The 11,884-nt window shown below is 34.5% G+C and overlaps 1 protein-coding gene across 17 annotated transcripts in view; it reads right to left on the bottom strand.

The window, feature by feature from the left end:
• Nucleotides 1-11,884, bottom strand: part of LOC105475486 (A-kinase anchoring protein 9) — a 172,792-nt gene that overhangs the window by 18,094 nt on the left and 142,814 nt on the right. For all 17 annotated transcript variants that reach the window (XM_071094804.1, XM_011730759.3, XM_071094809.1 and 14 more), the window contains 7 exons: nt 9,841-9,981; nt 8,847-9,332; nt 7,771-7,834; nt 7,527-7,648; nt 6,781-6,972; nt 6,052-6,240; nt 2,978-3,122 (listed from right to left, as the gene is read on the bottom strand). In XM_071094804.1, coding sequence (XP_070950905.1) covers nt 2,978-3,122; nt 6,052-6,240; nt 6,781-6,972; nt 7,527-7,648; nt 7,771-7,834; nt 8,847-9,332; nt 9,841-9,981 — 1,339 coding nt within the window. The remainder of the gene's footprint in view (nt 1-2,977; nt 3,123-6,051; nt 6,241-6,780; nt 6,973-7,526; nt 7,649-7,770; nt 7,835-8,846; nt 9,333-9,840; nt 9,982-11,884) is intronic.

Genomic DNA, 11,884 nt, shown 5'->3' with positions numbered 1-11,884 from the left:
AAAATTAAAAAAAAACTTTAAATGGAACTCATATTTGTACATTCAGAATTTCAACAACGTACTTTAAAAAATTCCAAAGATTTTTTGATACCCACACAAAGTACTTGCCACACAAAGTACTTGCAGGAATTTCCCAAGTAACTGACTACAATGATGAGCACTGCTTATTTCTTTTGTTCAGCACCCCTTTGCAGAGAGTCCCTCGGAACTTTAATATGACTCTGTTCCCAGAAGTGGGAAATCCAAACCCCACTTTGGATACTGTCCTTTTATCCATTAAAGGCCAACCAAACTCTTGCTACATGTTTGCTACAATAAAAACAAACTGAAAAATTTAAATCCCTCAGCATGTTAAATGAAAAAAAAAAAAAGGCATGTTATAAAATATGTATCAGGATTCCTTTTTTATGAAAAATATAAACTTATGTACACAGGCACATTGAAAAGGTCTGGAGACATATTTACCCAGCTGTTAGGTAGTCATTATAGGATTTAGGTGATTCAAGGAATGATTTTCACTCTATTCTTTTCTGTATTCCACCATAAATATGTAATACTATACTACTCTAATAAGAAAAGGATTTTTAACTTAAAAAATACTATCAAAGTTCAACAATTCACATTACAATTCATATTAGTGATGTTAGGAGACAGAAATAACATTAGCTTTAGATGATAATCAATCATGTTTAATTAAGGCTTCTAAAAACTTTAGAGGTTAAGGATTTACATAAATGTGAATCTGTGACATTAATTAAGCTTTCAATGGTGTTCTATTTAACCTAAGTAAAACAATATTAATCTCTAAAAGGCATCTTCAATTAAGCCTACATTTAAAGTGATATGTTTATCTCATTATGACTCTTTTTTCTGAAGTAATTTTAACTTGCTTTCGTTTTTTTTTCCTTCTTAAACTCAGTGATAAGAATGCTTTAGCTTTTATTTTTTTGAGACACTCTTGCCCTGTAGCCCAGGCTGGAGTGCAATGGCGCAATCCCGACTCACTGCAACCTCCACCTCCCGGGTTCAAACGATTCTCCTGCCTCAACCTCCCCAGTAGCTGGGATTACAGGCACCCACCACCATGCCCAGCTAATTTTTGTATTTTCAGTAGAGACAGGGTTTCACCATGTTGGACAGGCTGGTCTCGAACTCCTGACCTGGTGATCCTTCCGCCTTGGCTTCCCAAAGTGCTGGGATTACAGGCGTGAACCACTGTGCCCAGCCTGCTTCAGCTTTTTAATGACCAATGTGAGACCATGCTGTGACCTTCAAAATTTCCAAAAGGATACATGTTTCTACCAGTACATGAAACAAAATTGCTGAACACACAGCCATGTGTCCTCAGTGGAGATGATGAAAATTAGATTTCACTTTACTTTCTAATGATTTCCATCTGTAGCTCAATTTAAAAGATCAGACACTCTTATCAAAAAGTACCTAAACGAGCATATCACAAAAATAAAAAGCAAACTAGCCAATTACCATATGAAAAAGGACTAAACACTTCAGAAATTAGAGAACAGCCAATTAAAACCACAATAAAAATCCACTGCACACCCAGCAGATTGGCAACAGTAGTCTGACTATACCAGCTGTTGGCAAAGATGTGAAGCAACGTAACTCTCATATACTGCTAGTAAGTGTATAAACTAATATGACCATGAAGGAAAATCGTTTGAAGTTATCTAAGATAGGCATTCCATGACCCAGCAATTCTACTCTTAGTTACATACTGAGAAGAAGAATGCACATATGTAGCAGAAACACTATACAACAATGTTTATAATAGCATTGATAGTTAAACAGCTAAAAAGTAGAAACAATCCAAATGCTCATATTAATAGAATGGATATATAAATTTTGGAATATCTATACAGGGAATTCTTTTTTTTTTTTTTGAGACGGAGTCTTGCTCTGTCATCCAGGCTGGAGTGCAGTGGAGCGATTGTAGCTCACTGCAACCTCCACTTTCTGGGTTCAAGCAATTCTCTGCCTCTGCCTCCTGAGTGACTGGTATTACAGGCGCCTGCCACCATGCCTGGCTACTTTTTGTATTTTTAATAGAGACAGGGTTTCACCACCTTGGCCAGGCAGGTCTTGAACTCCTGACCTCGTGATCCACCCATGTCAGCCTCCCAAAGTGCTGGGATTACAGGTGTGAGCCACTGCGCCTGGCCCTACACAGGGTTACAGAGTTATGGAGTAACAAGGATGAATGAACTAGAGATAAATGCAGTAACTTGGAAGAATGTTCTACTACTAATTTGGAAGAATGCAGTAACTTGAAAAATGCAGTAACTTGGAGGAATGTTGGAAGAATGTTACAGAGAGGTGAAAGAAACAAGATAAAAAACACATACAGATTGATAAAGTTCAAGAACAGGAAAAACTTGAAACTTACATGTTTTAGGAATATATAAATAGGTAGTAAAACTAAAGAAAAATCAGAACTATGATTACCTCTAAGTTACTCAGAGGAGCATATGCTTGGGAGAAGGGGCTTTCGGGATACTGGCTATATTCACATGGGTGATGTTTCCATAGATACTCATTTAATAATGTGTCATAAGGCATATTTGCAATTTGTAATTTTCTGTATGTTATGGCTCACAATTTTTAAAAAAGGATTAAAAAGGAATTAGTTATATGCACGGTGGATTTTCCTCGAAAGAGTATTTTCTGTTTTATGACTGGAAAGACTGTTTTCTTAACAGACAGCTCTAAAATAAAGAAAAAGAATGAACCCAATGGGCTTAACCTGATTAGGGGAATAGCAGTTTATTTTAAAGTCAACATAGCTGTCTACAACCAATTAGATCCTAGAGTAATTAATATAGATTGTATCCTTAACATTATGAGAATGAGAAGGAAATGTGACAGAAAATATGTTTTAACTTAATAATAATAAGAAAGAAAACAAAGTGAAATCTTTTCACCTATTTATGTAACCATACGAGCTTGTCATACAACATACCTTGGCTTGATTTCTCATTCTCTTGTTCTCTTTTCAGAGTAATTTTCCTGCCATTCATTTGTGCATGCAGTGCCTGAATTTCAGATAACAAACTCCTTCTATCTGCTTTCTGCAGGTATTCCATAGCTGCTTGATATTCAACACCCTGTAACAAAGGAAGGTAAACATCAAGTGACGAGAGATGTAAAGGCAATACAATTAACAACCAAGAAATCTGAAGAAGAATGAATGGAACACACATACTAAAATTTTCTTTTTAAAAAATTTTTCTTATTTTTCCTTTCCAAAATGTATGAGGATATGCTGCAGACAAATGCTCCTTTACCTCTAAATACGAGACTGTATTTCCTTAAAACAAGAACATTCTTTACATACATAACTACAATTAGCGAAAGTAGAATTAACATTACTACAATACTATTATGTGATGTACAGAGCCCATTCAAATTTTGTGAAATGTGCTTCACAGCAAAAAGAAAAAAAGTGATATTCCTAAGTCTTTCTTTGTCTTTCATGACTTTGAATTTTTGAAGACTACAGGCTATTTTGTTGTATGTTCCTCAATTTTAAAACACTTTTTATTTTGATTAATTTAAGCTAAAGTTCCCATGTATCTGTTAGCCAGCTTTTCCCAGTGATACCATCTTGCATTACCATAGTATATTATCAAAACCAGGAAAATGGTATTAGTACAATACTAAACTATAGGAATTATTCAGATTTCATTAGTGTTCACATGCAGTCATTAATTTTCCTGGTGTGTAATTCTACAAAATTTGATCATAGGTACAGACAGGTTCGTGTAACCACCACTACCATCAGAATACCAACTGTTTTATCACCACAAAGAAACCCCTCTATAGTCATACTCTCTCCCTAACCCTAACCCCTGTCAACCACTGATCTTTATTACTATAATTTTGTCATTTTAAGAGCATTATATAGCATACAAATGGTTGCAGGCATAAACAGTTTGTTTCTTTTTAATTGCTGAGTAATATTTCATTGTATGGATGTACCACAGTTTGTCCATCCATTCTTCTGTCAAAGGACATTTAGGATGTTTCCAGTTTTTGGCTATTGCCCTCCCATTTTACAATCCTACCAGCAATGTATGAGACAGTTTCTTTTCTTCCTCACCAGTACTTGGTGTCACTATTTTTTATTTTGATAGATGTAGTGTTCTCAATTTGTTTTGGTCTGACATTTCCCCAAGAGTGGACTATGAATATTTATTTGACAAAAATACTGTGAAAGTGGCACTGTGCCCTTCATATTAGGAACTGTATGATGTCTATACCATTACTGGTAATAGTCATTCTGATCACTTGGTTAAGGTGGTATCTGCAAGGTTTCTCCACTGCAAAGTTACTGGTTTTCCCTGGTAATTAAAGAATATTTTCTGGGGATTTACTTTGAGATTATGTAAATACAGTTTCTTATCAAACCTTTTCACAATAATTTTAGCACCCATTGCAAACTATTACTTGAATAGTGTTTAATAAAGAGTGATTTAATAATATAGTGTTTAATAAAGGGTAATTTCCTTTCATTGTTCCTTCTACATTTACTAGCTGTCATTCCATGGTAATACTATTTATTTATTTATATATTTATATATTTATTTATTTATATCAGTATGGTCTCATGAATTCTTATTTCACTCTTTGGCTTATAATTTGTTACTATCATTTAGTATAATGTTTAAATTTTTCTAGAATTTGGCCAGTTGGAGCTCCTTTAAGCTGGCTTCTGTGACCTTTCGACATGTTCCCTTTATTCTTTGAACAATTCCTTACTTGTCAGCAAAACAAGATGTTCCAGGCTCACCTTGTACTTTCCCTGATCCATCCCTAAAATCACCAGTTCTGCAGGAAGTCCTAGTTCTTTTCAGTGGAGAATATATTAAAAAACAAGATCTGGGTGTTAAGTATTATAGTAGATTTTTAACTATTGATTTGATTCTGTTACTAGTAATAGGTCTTTGGAGGTTTTCTGTTTCTTAATGAAAGAGTTTTCATAAGTGATTTTTTTTTTTAAGGAAATCTGTCCATTTCACCCAGGTGTTTGTTTATTCTCATGAAATTATTCATAATATTCTATCATTTTTATATCTCAACTATATCTTCAGTTCATTCCTAACTTTAAAAATGTGTGCTTTATCATTTTGCTTAACCAATTCTTCAGAAAAGTTCAAATGTCCAACTTTTAACATTTTATCTTATTGTAACAATGTATCTATTGATGCCTTTTTCTTCATTAACGGGAATCCTCATTATTCTGATTCCATATTTGCAGATTTGCCTTCTCACTAAAATTTATTTGTAACTCCCAAATTCATTGTTGTGTTGCTTTCATGGTCTTTCACAGAAATGCATAGAGCAGCAGAAAATTTAAATGGTCCAATGTGGATGTCCCCAGCTAAAGTCAAATGCCCTTTTTACAGAGTATTTAGTGATGTTTCAAATTTTTGTGCTTTTTATTTGTGATTTCACTGTTTAGAATGGCCCCCAAAAGTAGTGCTGAAGTGCTTTATGGTGTTCCTAAGTATGAGAAGGCTGCGATGTGCCTTAAGGAGAAAATATATGTGTCAGACAAGTTTTTTTCAGGCATGAGTTATAGTGCTGTTGGTGGTGTTTAAGGTTAATCAATCAATAATATACAGTAAATAAGATGTCTTAAAATAGAATCACATATAGACAAAGTTATGTACTGATTGATGAAAATGTTGTGACCAAAGGCTTACAGGAACCTAACCTTGTATTTCCCTTAGAAGCAATGACTGTTCAATGTTCAGAGCAACTTTATAGAACATAACCAGTGCAAATAATGAGAATTTACTCTCTCAAATTAGTTTGGGATTATTTTGTTGCTCTTTTTCTAATTTCCTAGGTTAGAAAACCAGCTCTTTAACTTTCAGTCTTTCTTACTTTCTAACATGTTAAAACAGTTACAATAATTAAAAAAAAAAATTCATAGTGGATCCTATTAAAATCTTAACCTTCATACTTAAATTAAGACTCTAAAATTAATAGTCATTTCCTTATTTCTATTAAAATGAAATTTCATTATACCTGTTCTTGAATTCTCTGTTCCAAACAGTTTAGTAAGCCAACTGCATCTGTAGTACCTAGAGCTGTCAGCTCCGTCCGAAATGCCGCTAGTAAAACACTACGCTCTTCTAAGAAAACTTGTTGAAGGGCAAGCAGTAGTTCACCTCGCCAGTCTGAGAAGCTCTCATGAGATTGAGAACTATCATAAACCTAGCAAAGTACATATAACCAAAGTTAGTTTTCAAATAAGCATATTTTCAAAACATTCTAAAAATATTAATCTACAAAGAAAAATAATTAAAAGTCTAGGAGCATGTGTACTACTTCTCTTTTTTTTTTCTTTTTGAGACAGTCTCACTCTGTTGCTCAGGCTGGAGTACAGTGGCACGATCTCGGCTCACTGCAACCTCCACCTCCCAGATTTAAGTGATTCTCCTGCCTCAGTCTCCCGAGTAGCTGGGATTACAGGCACCCACCACCACGCCTGGCTAATTTTTATATTTTCAATAGAGATGGGTTTCAACACGTTAGCCAGGCTGGTCTTGAACTCCTGACCTCAAGTGATCCGCCCACCTCGGCCTCCCAAAGTGCTGGGATTACAGGCGTGAGGCACTGTTCCTGGCAGAGTTTCAAGTGTGAAAATATATATAGTTATTCATGCAAAAATATGTATAAAAGATAATTTATAATGTATTATTATTGTTAAAATAATACATAAAACGATTTAGATGTGTAGTATTCTTTGGGTACCTCAGCTTCTCTTTGCAGTTGCATTTTGGTAATTAAATCCTTTAGAGATGAGATTGTACTGAGGTAAGCTTTTCTCTCTTCTAGCCAAGATTCTGAAATCTGCTGAATAGAATGGTCCTCTCCATCATTATAGGGAGACTCAGTGAGAGAAAGCACCTGCATGCCTTCATTATGGACAGCTCTCAGTAATCCCTAGAAACCAAAACCCAAAAGCCAGAATTATGACAACTTCTTCACAGACTGAAAAATTAGACATACAAAGAGAAATAAATTTTAAGCAAGATAGCTTGCAGAGAGAAAACTCCAGGTCAACATTACTGAACGCCTTCTTCCTGTGGAGAGGTAAGCCAACTCCAGCAGATGGCCTATGACCTTCCATAGCTCTCATCTCTAAGTTCCTTCTGTTTGGCTAATGTACTCTTCCTAGGTTTACTGATAAGCCACTGATTTGACCAAAATAAATACATGGGATATAACTTCTACTCTTTAAGACTACTTTAAAAATTCTGGCAAACGAAAACATCAGGAATAAGAATTATTAAGAAAAAAGTCTTCATACATATCATCATTAAATCTCTTACTTTATTATCTGTGAAATATGGAAATAAAATAGATCTCTCAGGTTCCTTCTAGCTATGCAATTCTCTCTTCAGAAACGATCCCACCACATAACTTCTAATGAAGTGCTATGTTCAACATAGAAACAACACTGGCTGAGTTAATAAAAGGTATCTATCTTTTAGTACCTTTATTTTCTTTGGAAAGGAATCTGTTGCACTTTCACTTTCTTCTCCTTGGCCTTCTGATGCTGTGTCAAATCCTTGACTGTGTGTAAGATAAATTCCCTGACCCCAGTCTGATCCAGAATCTAAAATAAAGAAAATCATTTGCTGTTTAAAAAAAAAAAAAAAAAATCAACCCCCGTGTCCCCAAAAAACCAATATTTCTTAAACAAATACTACAAACATTACAGATATTTATAAAACTTACCACTGGAGCATATTTCTCTAGTCTGGTAAGCATCAGAATGTGTTAACTCAGGAATTGCGGATCCCTAATTAGAGAAAACAAAAAAAAATACATATATTTTTTGCTTTAATAAAAATAGAATATGCTGAATTATTTTGCTGGTTTCTCATGCTGTAATCAAATCTGTCACACCTTTCATAATAAATGAAACTATTCATGGTTTTTTAAAACAAGTCTGTTTCTTCATGAATATTACCATAAGAAGAGATATTCGTGAATTAAGGAATGATAACATGTTCCAAATCCATAAAGGAACATCATATATTATTTAACTCTACACAATGGAAAGATTTAAAAAATTTTAAAACTAAAACCTCTTTAAATTTAAAAAAGTTCAAAACTATTAAAATTGTGATAGTATCGTAAGGAAGAGACTGCCCTAAGTTTTCTCATTTTCTTTTAAAAGCACACAATGTTGGAACCAACCCAAATGCCCATCAGTGATAAACTAGATAAAGAAAATGTAGCACATATACACCATGGAATACTATGCAGCCATAAAAAAGGATGAGTTCATATCATTTGCAGGGACATGGATGAAGCTGGAAACCATCATTCTCAGCAGACTAACACAAGAACAGAAAACCAAATACCTCATGTTCTCACTCATAAGTGGGAGTTAAACAATGAGAACACATGGACACAGGGAGGGGAACATCACACACCAGGGCCTGTCGGGGCATGGGGGCTAGGGGAGGGATAGCATTAGGAGAAATACTTAATGTAGACGACGGGTTGATGGGTGCAGCAAACCACCATGGCACGTGTATACCTATGTAACAAACCTGCACATCCTGCACGTGTATCTCAGAACTTAAAGTATAATAAAAGAAAAATAAATAAATAAAAATTTTAAAAAAGGAATACTGTACAAGGAGTTAAAAACTTGCCTTGATAATACACCTACTTAGAAAGATCAAGTGCCTTAATGAGTTGCATTTTGGTTTGTCATCTACAAAATGAATTAATTTAAATGATTTTTTTTTTTTTTTAAAAAGCACACAATGTTGAAGAACAATATTATAGAAACCAAATACCTCTTTACTTCTCAGACGCTGTATCACTGCCTTCAAGGTACCACATTCCTCTTTCAGTAACTGAACAGCAACATAGTGTTCCCTCTTTAAGGTTTCAGTTTCTGAAATATGTCTGGATTCCATGTCCAAAATTTCAGCAGCATGTAGTTCTTGCATCTTCTCAATTTTTTCAGTAAACTGACTGATTATTTCAGTAACTTCTTCTGAGGAACATTCACTCTGTAAATCAATTTGTATTCCTGCATTCTTAACAAGAATTTGTGGAGTCTGATTGCTGCTATTGACCTTCAGAGTCCCATCTGTCTGGGATGCAATGCTTTTACTCAGTTTTACAGGAAGTGGCTCGAACATGCAGGCCTTTTTGTTTTCTTGTACCGCAGTCTTATCTTCTTTTTCTAAAATGGACAATTTCTCTTTTGCCTCTGCGAGGTGATCCCTAACTTGGCTTAAGTCTTTTTGAAGAGATGCCATATTTGTTTCTTTTATCTAAAACATAATGAATAGAACAGTAGGGCATTCAGTTCAAATCTTTCCATATTAAATGCAGAATTTAAAGGGGGTGGGAGGAATGTAATTCATGATTATATGTTCATTTTCCTCAGAGTAGTAGGAAAAACATTTTAGAAACACTCATAGTTTACATATATATATTTGTATGTATGTATGGTCATAGATTACTATAAAAGTGAAATAATTTTATCAGCTTCTACTTTTGGTTCTCATGGGATACACAGTCCTCTTTAACAACTTTCTACTCCTTCATTAACAGAATGGAAATGAAAAGTATCCTCCTAACAAAGATCCCCAGGAAAACCAAGCAAGAAGATGTTGGTAAAGAAATTTACAACAATGAAAGTTTTCATCAAATCCACAAAATACTTTTTATCTAGTTTTTAAGTTATGGAGCTTGATTTGCTACAGATGAGTATATACTTTGAAATGCAATTAAGATAGGTAGAAATGAGTGAATTAGGAGGTATGTTACTTATCTTACCAAAAGCTCTCCTTGAAGTTTTTCAGTCTTTTCTTTATAACCGGTAAGTTCTGCTTTAGTAGCCACCGATTCAGCTCTAAGAGCCTCGAGTTCATTTAAAAATCCACTTTCCTCATTGCTATGAAATAGCTCAGTAGTTGTCTGAATGACAGCGGAAAACATAAGAAACACATACTTTTAAAAAAATACAGCTAAATTCAAGGCACTTATACATTCTAATAAAACTACCCAAAGAATGACTGCCTACAGATAAAAGGAGTTGCAACAAATCAATGCTTTTTCCAAAAACACAGAAGCTTTTTCAGATCCATCATCTTATATTCTTGAGATAATGATTTTCTTCTTGTTGATGGGTGCAGCACAGCAACATGGCACAAGTATACATATGTAACAAACCTGCACGTTATGCACATGTACCCTAGAACTTAAAGTATAATAATATAAAAAAAAAAAAGAAAAAAAAAAAAAGAGAATGTAAAACAAAACAAAACAAACAAACAAAAAAAGAATGATTTTCTGGGAATAAAAGGCAAATAATGTCATTCATATACATCCGAAAAATTTATAAATTATTAGTGAAAATATTCTTTATTACCATTCAAAAAGTTCTTCATATTTATAGCACTTTCGTCAAAAGAAACCAAGTGTAACTAAGATATTTCTTAGAACTCATACATGGAAAGTATTACTATTTTAGGCCAGGCATGATGACTCATGCCTGTAATCCCAGCACTTTGAGAGGCTGAGACAGGTAGATCACTTGAGGTCAGGAGTTCGAGGCCAGTCTACTGGCCTCAACATGGCAAAACTGTCTCTACAAAAAATACAAAAATTAGCCAGGTGTGGTAGTGCATGCCTGTAGTCCCAGCTGCTCAGGAGGGAGAGGTTGCAGTGAGTCAAACCGTGCCACTACACTTCAGCCTGGGCAACAGAGTAAGACTCTGTCTCCAAAAAAAAAAAGAAAGTTATATTACTATTTTAATTATTTATAACTTAGAGTAATTTAGTTCCAATGAAGGAGGAAAAAGCCAGGTAATTATTATTCTTTGCAAAATACATTATATAATTAAATAATTGTGATTTATCAGTTAATCTCCTGGTGTTTAGAGAAGACTGAAGTTCTGCTACTCAAAGTTATAAATTTATAAGGTGAGAATTTGGAGGGAAAAAAAGCTCTTATCCTATCTATAATAGAGAACTATGATTTCAGATCTTCACATAAGTAAACTTACAGAGGTCAACTATGCATTTTTACTTAAAACAGATGAAATCTATTATCAGGTATAAAATTTGTAAAAGTTGGCCGGGCGTGGTGGCTAACACCTGTAATCCTAGCACTTTGGGAGGCTGAGGCAGGCGGATCAGTTGAGGCCAGGAATTTGAGACCAGCCTGGCTAACATGCAGAAACTTCGTCTCTACTAAAAAAAAAAAAAAAAAAAATACAAAAAAAATTTAGCCTGGTGTGGTGTGGCATGTCTGTAATCCCAGCCACCTGGGAGGCTGAGGCAGGAGAATCGCTGGAAACCCAGGAGGTGGAGGCTGCAGTGAGCTGACATCACACCACTGCACTCCAGCCTGGGCAACAGAGCAAGACTCTGTCTCAAGAAAAAAAAAAAAATTTGTAAAATATGTCACCCACACATTAATTCAGTAGATGTTATTAAATAATAGATTTTTTCTGTAAAGTCTGCATTCTTTGTCAATCCTAATATATTTTCATACTTATTATTACTTAAAAGGAATGATAACATAACATGCATATTAGAAGGAAATTAAGAAAAAAATCCCCACAAGTCCTAGAGGACATTTGCTAAAGTTAATGTTTCTTAGTTTCTTCTGACTGCTCCATTTAATGATGATGTTCATGAAATAAACATCACATTTGAAGATTACAAAATACAGTCTGTATCCATTATTTTAGTGATAATAATATGACTACACAATGTTAAGTTAAATTTGGCCTGAGGCTCTCTCTGTATCTTGAGTTCCTATGTAAGGAATTGCAACCTAACTTAGGAGTACGTAAACCTAACTTAGGAGTAT

This window comes from Macaca nemestrina, chromosome 4 (genome assembly GCF_043159975.1).
Source record: "Macaca nemestrina isolate mMacNem1 chromosome 4, mMacNem.hap1, whole genome shotgun sequence".
Taxonomy (NCBI): Eukaryota; Metazoa; Chordata; class Mammalia; order Primates; family Cercopithecidae; genus Macaca; species Macaca nemestrina.
This window is presented reverse-complemented; position numbering and strand designations above follow the sequence as displayed.